The 17,514-nt window shown below is 41.6% G+C and overlaps 1 protein-coding gene and 1 long non-coding RNA gene across 4 annotated transcripts in view; one reads left to right on the forward strand and one right to left on the reverse strand.

The window, feature by feature from the left end:
- The window catches only part of SPPL2A (signal peptide peptidase like 2A), a 26,125-nt gene extending 15,930 nt beyond the window's left edge, over positions 1-10,195 (reverse strand). Inside the window, exons 1-5 of one of the 3 annotated variants that reach the window (XM_061999509.1) lie at positions 9,856-10,195; positions 6,191-6,310; positions 4,821-5,003; positions 3,956-4,045; positions 677-810 (exon numbers count right to left, since the gene is read on the reverse strand). In XM_061999509.1, the coding sequence (XP_061855493.1) occupies positions 677-810; positions 3,956-4,045; positions 4,821-5,003; positions 6,191-6,310; positions 9,856-9,909 (581 nt within the window). In that variant the 5' untranslated portion in view covers positions 9,910-10,195. The remainder of the gene's footprint in view (positions 1-676; positions 811-3,955; positions 4,046-4,820; positions 5,004-6,190; positions 6,311-9,855) is intronic. The other 2 variants (XM_061999508.1, XM_061999510.1) reach the window with 2 other exon arrangements.
- Positions 9,857-14,830, forward strand: LOC133625722 (uncharacterized). The gene is made up of 5 exons (XR_009819034.1): positions 9,857-10,422; positions 11,154-11,314; positions 13,052-13,183; positions 13,760-13,829; positions 14,483-14,830. It is a non-coding gene; the product is annotated as an uncharacterized LOC133625722 (long non-coding RNA).
- Positions 14,831-17,514: the final 2,684 nt, after the last annotated feature.

Consider the following 17,514-nt stretch of genomic DNA (forward strand, 5'->3'; position numbering starts at 1 on the left):
TTCACTGAACAAAGCTGCACATTTCTCAATCACAGTGCAAAAAACCCCTACCACTCCCCATTTCCCTGTATTTGCCACATTCTACACTTCCACCCCCTCCCTTTCCCTGCTCAGGGACTGCTGCTGCTTCCTTGCCCTGCCTAGAGCTGCTATTGCCTCTGGCTTTATTTCTACATCAGCTAAAATACAACACTGAAGTAGATAAGCCTGGTTGGACTTTAACTGTCCAGAACCACCCTGACACAACCCTTTGAGCAGACAGCCTTCAGAGTGCAGTGCTCTGGGGGACAGGAGTTTGGAGCAGAGATGTCCCAGAGAGTGCTGCACAGCCAACTGGGATGAGGCAGTTGCACAGACACTACATACAACCACTGGATCACTGGATTGTAACAGTGTCAGTAAAATATCTACTTTCTATCATAGATATTGGAACACTATGATGCTAGTTATAGAATATTTGGCAATTTGTCCAAATGTTAACTCATTCCTCCTCCCAAGAGCTGCATTATCCCTCAGGAACTTTTACTACTACTCAAGGTTCCAAAGACCAATGGTGATTTTTAAAAGGTTGCAGTGTTCAAGCACTAAAAGAAAATAACGTCTCAGTGATTATAGTGTCAGTTTTCACAAAACCTGCAGTCCATGTAATTTAAGCAGTTCCATTGAACAAACTCACAATTCTGCTACTCCGCTCCAATAGCCTCCCAGTGCCACTGTGAACACAGCGATGAAGAAGATGACAACCATACTGCAGTCAAACTCTGGCAAAGGTGGTGAATACAGAGTCACGTTAACTTCATTCCCAAGGGTCTGAAAAATAACATAAAAGTTGGTTCATAAGAACAACAAAGCAACTATATTGCTTATTTTCCAACAAGAGGCACGCCAGGATTTCCTGTTCTTAATCTCCACAATGCCGAGCAAGTTTTCAACTTACTACCTATGTATTTGCCTTGGTCATTGTAAAGAGGCAAATGTTTTCTATGCTACCTTTCAGGATGGTCAGGTTTGAAAACAACTCTACTACTATTACTGCTGTGGAAATGTAAGGATATCACAAGGCAAAATGGTGCTTCTTTGCTTTGTTTCAACACTTCTCAAAAGCTGTGTCTCTAGCCAAAATGCTTTTTATCCCTCAAATATACTAAGTACTACCAAAGATGAGTGCTCTGCAGGAAAGTATATCTGAATCAACCCACTTGAAAGAGAAACTCACAGAGCCACTGAGATATCAGCAGAGGTTCACCTCTAGCTCCTGAAACCACAAAACTCAGCTCGGATGCAGGCATGATGCTTCAGACAGGACACGGTGAAAACTCAAGGTAGAAGAAAGTTAGTAAATAACAACTTTACATAAACGTGATTGGAGATGGATTCAAAAGAAAACAAAGCAATTTCACAGTACTTAAAAAAATAAGATCAAAGTAAAATAAAAAGGGGATGCAGTTGAAAGATAACCTTAAAAGTAAAACCAAGATGCTTCCATCTGACTGAAAGATGATATTTAAGAAACAAAGGATGATAATTTGACAGGAAATGGAAGGTGGTAGGAAAGAAGGTTGTAGTCAAAGTAAGCCAAGGCATATGAAGTAATCCTGTAGTGAAAACAGACTTCAGAGATGCAGCAGAAAAACAGATTTGTTAACAGCCTGCATGTGGGAAAAAAAGCAGCAGAAGATGAACATGCCAGGCAGGTTTGGCTACAGGAAGATCAAACTGGCAGTGAAGAAACTGAATGGGAAGCCAAGTAGTGTAGTGGAATATACTGGCCATATGTGAAGAAAGCAAAATCATTTCAGCATCCAAATTATCCAATTACAGATATTAACCTTACTTCAGGCTATGCAAGTCAGGATCACTCCTTTGCCTGAAGTTATGGAAGTTCAGAAAACAAGAAAGAAAACTGGATTCTAGTGAAACACTGCAGTTGTATGAAGTGAGACATATGATAAAGGCAAGAAAAATCCTACTCAAATTAGATCATCTTGTACATAAAAAAACTGAAACAAACCCCCAAACCAACTGGAACAGAGGCAAAAAAAAAAGTCCAAAACCCCCAAGAAACCTAAAGGCTTATAGACTTTCAGTATTTGATTCCAACACATCATAATCCAGTTTTTAAGTTTCATAAATCTTATGAAGTGTAATTCACATTAGAATCCATAGAGATTGTTTACTTTTGTTCCTATTGTTCTGCACTTCACTAAAAACTTTAAAAGTCTCAGCTTCCATCACAGGGAGCACTAGAATCAAACAGATCTCATCAGATAAAAACTGTGCAAGAGTGCTATCAAGACTCATAATATACCTGACTTGAATGGTGAAAGGTAACAGAGATGAAGCCTTCTAAGACAAAGTCAAAAGAACGCTTATATGAACTAGCTACCTTCAGACTGGTGCTGTCTCTCCTAAATAAAATGGGTAAGTCAGAAGCCTTGAAATGAGTTAAAACAGAAATACAACTGTAGGAGGGAGAGTACAACGGCTGCCAGCTTCTAAGCAGCACACATCATTCAAAGCAACACATGCCAGTAATATGACAGAAATCTTTGGCAAAAACTACATCAGAACTAGGAAAGGTTCACTTGTAGTCTAGGCTGTGCTCCTCACAACTTCTACTAAGTCAGTCTCATTATAACACAAAACTGAATTCTGTGATTCAACAGCAGGATGAGAGATTATCTGGCACACTAATCTACTAGCAAAGTTACTTTGGTGAATTACTACAGCTATATAGAAGTGATTGACATGACACCATCCTAAGCAACACTAGGCAATAAAGTGTTGAGAACAAATCAAGGACTTAACCTTGCCGTACTTCCCTTTCCATGTCAGTAGGGCATATCATAAAACCACACAACTAAGCAAACAACACTTGTCTTGAGGGAAGAAATTTGAAGACAGAGGACAACCTGAACTAAAATACAGTATTCACAAAGACTATGGCTGACTGAAGACAGTAATGATCAGCCTTCAGTCATTTCAGTGCTTGGCAAGAACCAATCTGTAATGGGAACGGACAGTAAACAACCAGTCCTATACATCTAGGTAGGATTTCAGTTTGCGTACTTACCTAAAACAACCTCCCATGACAGCTCTGAAGATTAAGAGCAGAAAGGGTGACATAAGCTTGCAAATTCAGTCCAAGAAGCTAAGACTATACAGGTTTGTGCTAGTCTCTTCTATTCATAGAAAAAACACAAGCAGTGAACTCCTGCCTAGCAACGCTATTTAACACTCAATCAAAACCGAAACAACAGCAAAATAACAAGAGAAAAAGCCTCACTGAAGGAAAGATACTGTTGTGTTTTGGTTTTTTAAAATCCTCTGCAATGCTCTGTATCCTATTATTACATGTCAAGGAAAACAAACTCCAAATACCCTCAAAACAAACTCCTCTGCTAATAAAGCTTAGGAGATACCACAACTGCCACATTTTAATGACATACGCTTGGCATCTCATGGTGAACTCATAGGCAGAAACTCAGACTATACTGCCTAACTGCTCTGTAACAGATGCTGTCATGCTATAGACAGAGATCATCTGGCAAAGCCAAAAAAGCCCTTACACCTTCCTCAAGATCCAACCTGATGAAGTATTGCTTGTCTGAGAGATATCACACTAGTAGATACAAGCTTCCCTGTTCCAGCTTCTGTGCTAAAAGAACAGGCCTCTGAAGCTATAGCTCTTGACATATATCAGGCATCTGCAGTTGTATACAAGTCTATTGGAAAGCTGCTTATCTTGATATGCAGCAAGACTTCTAAGTTTACCCTCCCTCCAGCCAGGTATTATGTTTCCCAGTCTTAGCATTCTAATTAATCATTCTCTCGAATGAACCTGAATGAGGAAGACTAGTGCTTCCATGACTTCATAGCCAATCTGAAATTATTTATTTGTTCAAAAACCTAAGTTCATACAAACCAGAACACATGCTGAAGTTATATTACTTACCAGCTGCATATCTACTATGTCACTATATCTTATAAGAGCAACTGGAAGAGTCACATCTTCAAAATCAGTCTTGTTATCTGAAAAAGGAGACTAAAGGAGACAGTGTCAGTGGTATGTTAAGCCTATTTGCAAAGCTGGTTGGATCCCTAAAAGAGATTATCCTTTTGCATTTCAGTGTATTTGTAGGGAAAAGAAAGTGCGTATTCATCACCTTTTGAAAAAGGTTAGTGAAGACAGATGTACTTAAAACAAAACAGGTGGTAACTACCAACACATCTGGATTCACAAAGTTCTTGTGCTTTCATAATATTACAAGTGACAATCAGAACTCCAGGTTTATTCTCTGTGCTTTTAAAACAAGATTAGGTTTGCTTGATAATCACACAACCACACAAACTGCAAATATTCAGGCAGACATGTTACAGCTGTAACAGAGAACAAAAAATGCAACAGAAGTATCTGCAAAGACCTCAAAACATCTTTATCTAGTTCCAATTTTGGATTATGTTCTCCTAGTTCGTTTTTGTCACATGTCTAAAACTATCACCCAAGGTTACAGGGAGCTCAGAGTACACTAAAGTTATGGAATGATAAGGACAAACCTTTGCATTCAGAAACACAATTAAAGATACAAGGAAGAGATTAAAATACAGTTCGGCTATAGATGTTTTAGCTGAGGTAACACAGTGTTGCACAGAGCTAACTCAGAATGACCCTCTTGGCCTCAGTGAGGAAGGATAGTGATTCATGCTGGAATCCTACACACTGACTGAATCCTCTGGTTTTGGGGCTTCTCTCAGCTAATGCTGTCAGACCAAACAGATCAGATGCTATTTCAGTATGGAAGAAAACAGTTGTAACTTACCAGCCTAGACTTGCTCGCAATCAACAGCATTTTAGCACCCAAACTTTGCGCAATTCTTGCTTTCTCCAAAGAAGTGCAGTTTCCTTTCATCACCACAACTGCTTTGTCTTTAATTGTGCCAGGAGGAACATCAGAAGGACTGCAGAGTACTGTGGAAGTCAGGTTTTCCAGAGTCCTGAAAGTCTGCAGAAAGGGAGAAGAGGAACATAATGAAAGAAGGAAATTTGATACTGCAAACTAATCCAGAAGGCTACATCGCTACACTCCCTAATTTGTGGTTTGCCAGAAAGAGGTGTAACAGAAAGGAGTCATTAATTCAGCAATATAAAACCAGAGCAGCAGATTTTGCAGCTTGCAATATTAAAGGATCTTTAGAGCAGCATATAGGTGAAATCTGGCTGTTTCTACATGTGATTTCACAGCAGCTGCTGTAATTTCAATCTAAAAAAACGATTATGTATTAAAAAACAAAAGATATCACTGCTTGTAGTTCTGAGGAATCCAGTGAACCAACACTCTGGGATATTTCCAGGCTTCACAAGCCCAAAGAGCACTGATATATACAGTATAACCCGAGTTCTGATACATAATACTTGTTTAAAAAACAGCTGGCAAGCAAGATAACATATTGCAAAAGAATTTTTTTAGAAGAAATATCCTTATTTCAACTTTCAGTTTCATATTGACAATCGCTTAAAAGTTACTGTCAGCTTTCTTCAGTTAGTTAAGACATCCCAGAGGCCAAAGTAGGACAGCAAAGATGTCTGGGGCAGACAAATGATTTTTACTCTGTTTTCCACTGAGTTAACCCACTAACAAATGACAGGGGGGATGGAAGAGTGCCTTGATCACTTCCAAACACAAAGCATTTTTTTCTGAAGAAAATTTGGTTTTGCCTCACATCCTAGTTCGGCTCAATGAAATGCACTCAGAAAATACTGTATAATGATACATTCCAGAGAATCTACTATTCCACCACATGTTTTGAAGGCAATTAAACAGATCAAACTGATGAACCAATATAAGAAAGCTGTTTCACAACATGTTTGAAAACAAATAACCAGTGTTACTCCCAAATCTGAAACTTAAAACATACCGATAATACCTGAAAAAAATAACTGTATCAGATGAATATGTAAATATATTTAAAACCTGTTCCAAGCAGAGAGAGTAGGAACTGACATTTTAGAGCACTGAAATGTTCACTACAGATTGGGGAGGGCAAGTAGGGGATGAGAAACACACAACCCAAAAAGGTAAACATTCAGTGCAGCACCTATTTAATCCAAAATTTTCAAGACTGCTTATAGCTGACCCAAATTCATATTGCATTTTACTTTTCTTAGGGAGCATGGTTATAAACTACTTACAGCATTGTCCAGGCTCTTTGGAAGAGATATCCAACTAGAATTGTAAATTGTGCAGTAATCCTTTGTTGCTGGAGGTACACCGCTCCCAGAAGCACGCAGGATCCCCTCATCTGCACTTACCTGCAAGAAAGCAGGGTGTTCTGAATTAAACAAAGTTCAGAGTACCAGCAAACAGGCATTTTTATCCTAAAAAAGCTGTTATGAAGAGGAAGAGCTGATAGGAAAAAAGGAACATATTCAACCGATTATTTTATGTAGCAATTGATTCCATGACAGGTGGGTAGCTTGAGAGCAAGATGGGGAACTGGTAAGAATCTAGCCACTGTATAATGCTGCTTATCCTCATTTCAAATGTAATGTATTTGTTACACATACAGTTCATAGCACCAAGTAGAACACCATCACGAAGCACAGGCAAATCGTTTCAGATTCTGTATCCTGTACTTGCCAAACAGTGTAAAATTCACATAGAAAGCAATGAAAACCACACATGGAAAAGGGGATTAAAGTCTTTCTCTCCTTGCAGGCTCTAGAATTTCCATCACTAATAAAGGTATTATATGACAATTCTTAGGATATTTTTTATCAAATACCTAAACACAGAGAGATCAATTAGGCTACTTTAAGAAGACTTTGTGTGGTTAAGGGAATATTGGTGTCCCTTAAGACTACTCTCAGAGTCCCTCACGTAATACAACTGCTATTATTTGCCAATACACAGGAATTTTAAAGCTTCTGATAAATTCTAGGGATATGTACTTCTCCCCAAGTTAATATACTCATAAAGATCATGCCTCTAAGTGGATAAATGAACAGACTAGGGATTAGGTGTAGCTACAGCTGCAAAGCAGTGAAAACAAGTAAGCACCAGTCCTACCCCAAAGAAGTGTCAGCTTAAGAAAACTGGTTTTTTTGAGTGAGAAACTGACCTCAATATCAGGCAGTATCAATAGATTTAAAAATGTATATAATTAAATCCTGTTATAAATTCCATGTTTGTCTTAAAGAACACAGGTAATAAGCAAGAAGTTGCCACGGATAAGGGGGTAAAGCCCAAATACTTGTCAGATGTACAATGCTGATCATTAACAGTGCTAGAGAGGCATTTCTCTTCAGGCTAGTGTATCAGTATTCTGCAGCAAGGGAGATCTGCAGTGAAAAGACAAACATGTGGTGATACTGTTTCAGAGGTTTACCTCTGCCTGGCTTGAATCACAAAAAATCTACTTTGGAGGAATCCATTCTATTGGCCACAGCGAAGGAACATCTGCTGGGAGAACTGTGTCAAAGAGCTTGAACACATTAACTGTTGAACATACAACAGGTCCTCAGTTGTCAGCTAAAATAAGTTGTTCCATGATTTATGATCAACACAAAACTGATGAAGCTTCCCTCTTAACTGTGCTCACCTACAACTACAAATTAATGGCTAATTAAAAGCAATAAAGTCTTCCAACAGGCGCAAACCCCGGATGTTTCTATCCATTACAAACTCTTTCTGCTTCGTGAAGTAGAAATAAGGGGTTTTTGGGTTCCAGGAAACAAGTATTAATGCCACACAAGCGTGTAGTCTACCTAGAAGGAGCAATTACTTGCTTGATACGCGTTTTGTTTGGCAAGCTTCCCTTCTCTGGGGATCAATCAGGGAACACAATTCTTCCTCATGAGGTGTGGGAGTGAGGCCCAGAGCATGATATTTACCATCACATATTCACTGCTGAGCTCTAAAGACAACATTTAGAAGTTAAAAATTATGAGAAAGGATACATGCTACACCTCTCTTTGGAAAATCACCACTGAAACCCCATTGAATCCAGATGAACTTTTACTGTTTTCTAATTGCTTTATTATCCTTATTTCACATGAGACAAAAATACTAGTTTGGGTTTGTGGCCTTGCAGTCAGCTGTGACACTAAACAGTACAAAATCAATCTTACTTTCAGCATACGTGCAAAGTTAAGATTTCTTACTAAGCACATCTCGAATCCTGTTACATAAGTAGAAGACTTGGTCTTTCCACAAAAAAGATTAACCTGCTTCCATAGGCTGACTTGCTGCAGCATAAAAAGGTTCCCACACGGAGCAGAGGTGCAACAGCTGTCCTTACCTTCAGGTTTAGGCAATTCCCAACAGCCCCTCACCTTCAAACAAATTTCTTCCTATTGTGGACAGCTAGTTCCCTTATCATATTTCCTTTCTTTAGCACCTTTAAACTTTTCCTGCATAATTCTTTATGCAAGAAGACATCTCATGCCATCTCTGAATCCTTATTTTCCCTAACGCATCCCTCTCACTGCAGGGATATAAGCTCAAGCTGACTGTTGAGGTCTGGAGTGCATCAGTAACCTCACCACACAGAATACTGGAACTTATGTGAACTGGTGGTCACAGAGACCAGCCAAGGCTGTATTTACAATACACAATTAGCACCCAGATAAAGCACACCAGAAACTCAACGGTATGGAACAGAGAAAAGGTATTTTGTACGTAGTCAGTAACAACATAAACCTCACAGAAGCATTAAAAAGTTAAGAAAAAAAATAGCCATGAACAGAGGAGGTACCATTTCCCCCTTCTTCCAACAGCCTTGTGATACACAAACTGTCTCTCCTTCCCTTCCTCCAGGTATTGTGACCCAAGGGAACCCGTGCCCATGCTCTGCGAGCAGCAGTGGTCCTTTCCCAAACACCTCCTGCCTTCCCAAGTGCTGACTCCCCATGCTGGCAGTCTCTAGGATGCTGTTCTTGAGGTAGAATGACCCAGTCTAATGCTCACCGCTGCTCCAACTGCGTTTGTAGCGCAAAGGAGGAGGCAGAACACAGGGCCTGCAGTCTTACAGGAGGGCAGAAGCCCCTTCCCTTGTCAGCAGCAGCAAACCACTGGGTCAAGGAGCAAAGCCAGCACGACAAAACCCCAGCACAACTCATGACAGCTACGAGAGACTCACTAACTGCAAGGGAGCACTTCACAGAGGGAGCATTTAAGCAGATTACAGAGGTTTTTGTCTTCCTCATTTCCTACTCCATTAGGCAGAAAGCAATCTGCCACATTTCCATGGCAATGCACCTGCGTGCAGGAAGAAGCTGCAAAGACTGCCCTTACAGGAACTAAAGTGGCACTTGAGATGACCGAGCCAAAAGCCTGGACACACTGACACACCATGAGCTTCACCGCCTTCCCCAGCACCCTAATTTAAACACCTCTAGAAACAACATCAGCTTTTATCTGTGCAGGCATCTGGGAGACGTTGTTCCAACCCACGAACGCGTGGCGGGTGCCCGGGAGAGAGGGCAGGAGCTAGAGGAAGGTGGGAGACACCGAGAAGCCTCGCCGAGGCAGGCCTGAAACCACCCCGGGACACTGCGGGCGCTCGGAGGCGGGAGCACGCACCGGCCCGGCCCGGCCCGACAGATACGCGGACCGGCCGCGCCCGCGGCGCTCGGGGTCCTCCTGGGAACGGGTCCCGACGGAGAAGGCGGATAGAGGCAGCCGCTAGGCAGGCTGAGGGGCAGAAGCGGGGGGCGGCCCGGCCGGCCCCGCCCCCACCCGCGGCCCAACCGCCGCCCCCTCTCGCCCGGGCCGCCCCAAGCGGCGCGGCGCGGCCCAGGCCGGCCCGACAGCCGGGCCCCGCGCGTCCCGCGGTGCGGGAAGCGCAGCCGCTTACCGGCGAGAGCAGCAGCCCCCACAGCGCGGCCCACAGCAGCGCGACGGCACTCATCTTCCTCCGCCGCCGCTCGCCACGGGCCTCGGCTGCGCTCGGGCTCCCCGCGCCGCCGCCGGCTCACGGGCAGGCGCCACTTCCTCTTCCGCCCGACGGGGGCGGTTGCTGCCGCCGCCGCCGCCAGGCCGGGCCCAGCCGAGGGGCGAAGGGGGCTGTGGCGAGGAGGGTCAGGATGGCCTACGCGTGTTCCCGCTGACGGCCGGGGCTGGCACCAGCCCCAAGCCCGCCACAGAGGACACCTTGTTGATGTTCTGGGAGGTCAACAGATGTCGGGCTTCCACCCAGCAGCTCCAGGAGGGGAAATGGTCGGGTTTGCCCCACACACGTCTAAGTGTTTTACGTCTGTTTGTCTTTCCAGGTCATCAGGCGCACACACATAAGCCACGGGAGAGGGGTAGTGGTGAGGGCAGTGCTACGTCTTCAGCGAGAGCAACGAGAAACAGCAAAACGTGATCCGTAACAAAAAGTTGAGGGAGCTGCATTGTTTGCACTTAAAAGAGCATCTCAGAGGTACCTTCTAAGCTTTGAAAGCATTAAAAGGTCTGTGAGGCGCCAGGAATGATTTGTGGGAAGGAGATAGAGTGAAACAGCTGTGTGATTTACCAGCTGAGGAAGTTGTGCAACATCTATTGCTGGAGGTTTTCAAGCACTGGTTTAGCTGTCCCCTCCTGCCTCTTCCTCAGGGGCTGAGGCCTGCCTCAGGGCCAGCAGTGCAGTGAAGCAGATACATAAGGTTATTGGAGAAAGGAGACAATGTGGCCATGAGCAAGATGGCAGAGGCACGAGGGGAAAGGATCAAGCAAGAGGATGAGAGTCGAGCCGCAGCCCAGCGTTAAAAAATCAAAGCCTTAAGTGGGTTTCTCATTTGAGTTGCTCACAAAGCAGTTACTAGTTATTCCTACTGAGGAAGGAGGTTCCTGCATTCATGGTTTTCCCTCTGTATTTTAAGGACAAAACTATGTCAAAAGTCTCCAGAGAACATTCCCCACTGCATTATGGTTGTAGGGTGTTTTTTCAGTAAGCTGTTCTGTTGCTGTAAAAATCTGAATAACTTTTACATACTTGTAAATAAGGTGTGTTTTGAACAATACAGATGTTTTGGTGATAGCAGGCAATTTTTTTTCCCAGTGATAACATGCAATCCATCTTTCTGTCAGCAACAGAACAGGCTTAGGTGTCTCATGGATTTGCTAAGCTGCAAAAGCATGTCTTAACAATTTAATGTGCTTGAACTGTGACAGATAACTGCACACCGTGACATAGCTACTAATTCATATCCCATGGAGAACTGGTATTCAAAAAAAACCCTACTCCTGCATGGTCCATCTGCATTGTTTCTATTTTGGTGCTGTTGTCAGAGTAACCATGACACTTTACGACAACTTCTTCTGAATCTAGCAAGGTTTGTATGACAAATTAAAATAGATTAAACTTCAATAAATCTACAGGTTCTGTGATCAGTAAATAACTAAGGTTATGTCCATGACAGTGTATTTTGGGCACAGAAGTGCTTCATTTGAATTGCCAGTGTGTAGCTGCTCACAGGATCAGATTCCGTGGGGCCCTGTCCTGCCCTACCAAATCCTAATCCCTCTCCTTGCGTTCCCCTGGAAAGCAAAGCAGGTTTTATTCTGTCTGCAGATGAAAAAAAAATGGGTCAAGAATACTAGGAGTGTATTTCATTTTATTTAAAGGAAATTGCTCTCCAAAAAGTGTATGTTGGGTTTGATCTCCCATGCCTTGGTGCATGCTTAAAGATACTTGTGTAAACATCTCTTACATTAAACACATTCCCCCCAGTCCTGTGGGACTGTGCAGGTTAGAAATACCTGCACTGAAGAGCCCTAATGTTAGCTCAGAGCATGGGCAGCTCACATTCAGGACATCAATAAAAACTTATTCACAACTTAAGTAGCCCCTGATTTTTACCTTTAGCTTGAATGTGTAATAAATACTAACCACAGGTGAATTAGTCTCAAATTTCAGCACTATGAGAAAAAGTAGGTTATTTCCAGTCCCAAGCAGAAGAAAACTAGATTATAGAGATCTCCAGAGCCTGAAGGAGGACTTCAAAGCCTTCCTCCTTTTTCTTTTCCCAGTTTTAAACTTAAAATTCTTTATTTGGAATGAACAATATAGCTTCTACCCATAGTCAGTGTAAGATACTAAAAATCTTCACCAAGAATTGCATCCTTTCTGTACCACCATAATTACTTCCATCAGAGAAAAGAAGAGCAACAACACACTCAGAAACATCCCTTTTCCAACCAAAACATCCACGTGAAATAATGTCTGTGACTTAGCTCAGGCATTCCTTGAGTGTTAAGGACCAGAGATGTTTAATGTAGGCTTTGGGCACATTAGTTAGAAAGTGGAAACTGAAGCTAAATAACCATTAGCACAGAAAGTAAACTGCTTGAATAATTTCAAATACTGAAACCCCTTTCAAAGGGATAACAAAATTATCCTTTCCTTCCCCTGCCTGTTTTCTACCACATATGCACACTTCTAAACACAGATAATTTGGCTCATAAGGAAAGACATCCGACACATCTTCCATTCCAAAGTCATTCCCCTGGCTCTCTCATTGCTTTAAATGCTACTTTATGGTTTGGTGTTTTTTTCAAGTTTATCAGCCTCTCAGCTTTTCAATAAACTTACCTCAACCAATCTGCCTTTTGCTGTTCCCTTCCCTGCATTTCCTTATGCAATTAAGTGTGCTCTTCCATTAAACTTTGAATTACTGTCATACTCTGTTAACTTTGCATAGAATACCGTAAGTGGAAAATAGTTGCTGTGTTAGGTAGGCAGATGTGGAAGGGTGGCTGTCAGCATTAGGTATTTAAGAGAATACATATTGCATGATTTTTAAAGAACTAAGATTGTAAAAGGGACTAGATCCTGCTCATTAAACACTCACAGCATACAAAAATCAGTAAAGAGGGAATTCATTAGTCAATACATAAGCTTCAGAGGGATGAAGGAATTGTTAATTTGTTGGATTAATTTCTAAGAACTGACCCAAACATTGCAAGTAAATATATTTCTAAGAAATTTAGTAGATGGTAGAAGAATAGGTCAGGATAAAGCAAGTGACAAAGAAAGAAAGTGGCTTAACCAAATAAACTATCTCTTTCAGTGCTTCATATTTTCATGGCATTTTGGCTGAAGCCTGGACCAAGACAGCACTGTGAAACAAACCTATTGATTAAAGTGATACAGGGAACATTGTTACTGAACCTGCTGTCTCTGCAAGACACACATGGCAAAGGTAAGGACACGTGCAACAGCCTGATGGGACCTCTCTCTGCTGGTGAGAAACGTAGACTGGTGTTTAAGAATAGTTTATTAAAACCAACACATGTCTATCAGCTTTCCTCAAGTACTAACAAGCTTATCTGAACACCAGTAGATACCAATCTATGCCAGCCAGAGAGACCTTAGTGCATGGGGTATTATGCAACAGAGAGAATAACCAATTCAAATGCATTTTCAAAAGTGAAGTTTAAAGTAGTTGAAAGAAACCAGTAAAGGCCTTCCTCATATGCCATTATGCAGCAAGGTCACATTAGCATGCATTAATGAAGGACTGTCAATCTTACTTTTGAATTATATTTTTAAGCTTGTATCACACCTTCAAAAGTCTTGAGTCAGGTTTTAATATTTCCAGGTAGTAAAGGCTGCCAAGGTAAATGTGAGTAACTGCATTTACAAGTATATTACTTTCACCATTAATATGCAGCTTCAGCTCATGTTGGGACTGGACTTTCAGACTTGCATATAAAAATGGATTTCTGTCTCCAGTAAGTGCCATTGTTTTGCCTGATGCACAAATCATTAATTTCAGACAGATCACTGTGAAGAGATTAATTACTGGTTATCAGTGTAGTCTTCATTCATCTTTAGAATCAGCTCAGGTGAGTTATGTAAAATGTACATGTCTGTCTCAAGCACCAGCAAGATCAGATGCATGTAAATACACTATTTTTTATATATAATATAAATAAACCTGTAACCCAACACTTTTTCTAGCTCTTTGATGAAGAAACTGAAATTAGTTAGTCATCCACTTGTTCAGGGCAATGTCAACTTTAAAAGCACACCAAATTCTTTCTCAGTAGTTTAAATGAAGATTTTAAGTCTTTTTTAAACTTACAGTAAGCCAGAGCAATCATACTAATTTCAGCTTAAAAGAATGGATTATTTACTTCTACAGTACTTAAGATGAAGATCTAAATATATACATATATATTAAAACATACATATTAAAACAACAGAGAACATAATTGAATCTTTTTTTGCCCCTGAATTAGGGTGGGCCCTTAGTAATAAAAACCTTGATTTTGTTCATTTGGATTTCTATGCAAATATCAGAGGAAACTTAAAATTTGTTATGAAGAGAACACTCTTTCCATTTTCATTGTTTTAATAACAAGAAACATTTGAAAGGTTCACTGAGTAAGAGTTTCAATATAGATTTGTGGCCTTGATTTCACGAGTAATTTACCGTAGAGCTCTCAACACATACCTTGTAGTTGTTGTTCCTGTCCATCTGTTTTCCTCTATACAGGATTAAAACTGTGTTAAGAGAACTCCCTTCCAATGGAACTACAGTTTTGTGTAGCATTTTAGGATTTTGGTCATGCTAAGGAGATGCACAGAAACACAACGTATGGACAGACAGGCAACAAAGCTGGTGAAGGAATTGGGGCGTAAATCTGGTGAGAAGCAGCTGAGGCACCTGGGGCTGTTTAGCCTGAAGAAGAGCTGGCTGAGAGGAGACATGGTCACTCTCTACAACTACCTGAAAGGAGCTTGTAGTGAGGTGGGAGTTGGTCTCTTTTCCCAGGTAACGAGAGGAAATGGCCTCAAGTTACACCAGAAGAGGTTTAAATTGGGTATTAGGAAGAACTTTGCCATCAAGGGGGTTGTTAGACATGGGCACAGGCTGCCCAGGGAGGTTGTGGAGTCACCCTCTCTGGTCCTTTTTAAAAGCCCTGTAAAGGAGGTGCTGAGGGCCATGGTTTCTTTGTGGGCTGGGCAGTGTGAGGTTAGTGGTTGGACTTGATGACCTTAAAGTTCTTTTCCAACCAAAATGATTATATGATCATATGACAACCACAAGGCATTGGGGAGCCACATTGCAATGCTCGGTGTGCCAGTTTGAGCTAGGTTTAGGTGATGCAGAAGCCAAAGCATATTGTGCCACAGGTGCCCTTGTACACCCTACACTTCCTTGAAAGGACAAAGTTTGTTATAACTGGAGTTTGCTCATCTAAAAGTTCCCAGGTGAAGACAGCAGCCCTAGTTCACTATTATCAAGCACCTCAGTTTGGGAGCTTTTTTGGCACACGAACACACACTGGTAGTGTCTGTGCTTTTTCAAAGTGCTTTAACTATTTTTTTCCCTCACGTTTCCTTTCTCTACATAGCACTGGTAGAAAAAGTCTTGGTGGAAATCAGGTGTAGTTGTGGTGACCTCCTGACATTTCAGGCACAAGGAATTCTCCATGACCTTCTACCTCCAACCCATCCATTCTCTCCCAACACCTAGAAGCTAAATACCGGATGCATGTGGTTCATTTCCCTGAAGTTGTGGCAGCATAGTGGACTGAAGGCAAATATCCTTTTACTACTGCTATTTTGTATTAATTCTAACTTTTTCTCTGCATGTTCTATTGAGAAAAATGCTGCTATTCATTGGTGTGGGGGGTAAAACCCAACAAAAAGTGCTGTCTTGTCTCCCAAACATCTATGTGCCGTCAGTCTGCAACTGCTGAGAGCAAAGCTAGCTGTCTGGGTGGCTCCAGACTTTCTGAACACAGCTTTGTAAGCCACTGCAGGAAGAGCATACTGCCATCCATTAAAGTCACGTTGGCAATCTGTGTCTCAAAGTCCCAGCTTAGTCATACATTTAAGTGCCCAGTTTCCTCCATATACCAATTACACACATATTATGAGTATTTTCCAATTGATAAACAAAGCTGTCCTCTGCATTGCAGATAACAAATGTTGACATGCACATGTTCTGGTCCCTGCTTCTTCCTTTTAAACACATTCCACATTGACTCTTCATGGCTTCTAAACCTGTCTCACTTATGCATCTCGTTTTTCCCTAGCTCTCTGTCAACCCATCAGCCTCTCTGACCACCTTTCCTGGAGTATAAAGAATTAAGCTACAAACAAGGAGACTTTATACTTCCACTTAGCAAGTACAAAGCTCACTCAGAGTTGCTTGTGGTGATAAGTTTCAGCAGCTCCACAGCTCAAGGCTCTGTTCAGGAAACCAACTGTCCAACAGGCCAGGCTCTAGAGAGAACCTGTTTGGTACAGGCAACCTTTTACATACACACTATAACCACATGAATATCAGCAGGAAAACTACTGACATAAGAAACTTGGGCCTTGTGTGCCAGGTAAATAACTGTATATGAAGAAAGAGCAGTTTGTCTGCAGAAGCCCAAGCACCAACCACTTAGAGCATCTCTGCAGGCACACTGGGAATTGAGCTGTAGAGGTAAGCGTCTACAACTTTGAATTTCAAGCATTAACTGCTCCTTTAGGTCTAAACTCTGTTGATCCAGCCCATGTATTAAGACAGAAAGGTACATGGTAAGAGTAGTACTACAATTGCAAGAAGTTAAAAATACAAGTCTCTGGCTTTAAAAAGAAATGAATATTTGTTCTGAGCTTTTAGAAAAAGCAGGCTATTTATGATTAGTTTTTGGGTTTTGTCCTGAAGCCAATCTGAAATCTAATGAACCAGATTATTTATTTGTTTATTTCAGGACTCCACATCTTTGACTTTAACACTTAAGAGTGTTATTCATTGTCTATAGATTTTAGAATTGCAAGTTTACCTTCGGGAGCCATGAACTAGAAGCGTAATCTAGTGAATCAGAGAACTGCAGGTACTCCTTTCAGAAGTGCTATTCTTGTGGAGAATTTGGGCACATTCAAAAAGACTGCACCAAAGTGAAATGCTGTAGGTGTGGTGGAATTGGCCATGTAGCCATCAACTGCAGCAAGACCAGCAAAGTCAACTGCTACTGCTACGGTGAGTCAGGGCACCTTGCACGGGAATGCACAATTGAAGCTACAGCCTCATTATTTTCCTTTGTCACCCCTTTTCTGCTCATCTGCAGAGAGGATACAAAGGGTAGGAAGATGCAGCTTCTACCTCCTATTCCCTGCCTGCCTAACTTTATCTGAATGATTTCACAGTACAGTGCTTTAAACAACTGCCCAAAATTCTTGACTAACCAAGTTTGCAAAACCATGAAGCATCTGGAAGCCTTAGAGGAACCCACTCACCAGAGGAGATCTTTGTGATACCTCTGTAACACAGCACTGTTTTCTTCCTGTAATTCATCTAGTTTATCTCCACAGTGATTGTGAAAGACAGACAAGATCCTTCTTATCTTGAACTGGTGGGCTTTTAGAGCAGTGTTACGGTGTTGATAGCAAAGTAAATCCAAACACAAATCAAGGGCAGCCATGAAATCCTCTTTCACTGCCAGGTTTGATTTTTTTGTTCCACTGTTACTGTATTTTGTCCCATTGAATGAATTTCATAAACATATCCCCATGGAATTTGTGCTT

Source organism: Colius striatus, chromosome 7 (genome assembly GCF_028858725.1).
Source record: "Colius striatus isolate bColStr4 chromosome 7, bColStr4.1.hap1, whole genome shotgun sequence".
NCBI classification, from domain to species: Eukaryota; Metazoa; Chordata; class Aves; order Coliiformes; family Coliidae; genus Colius; species Colius striatus.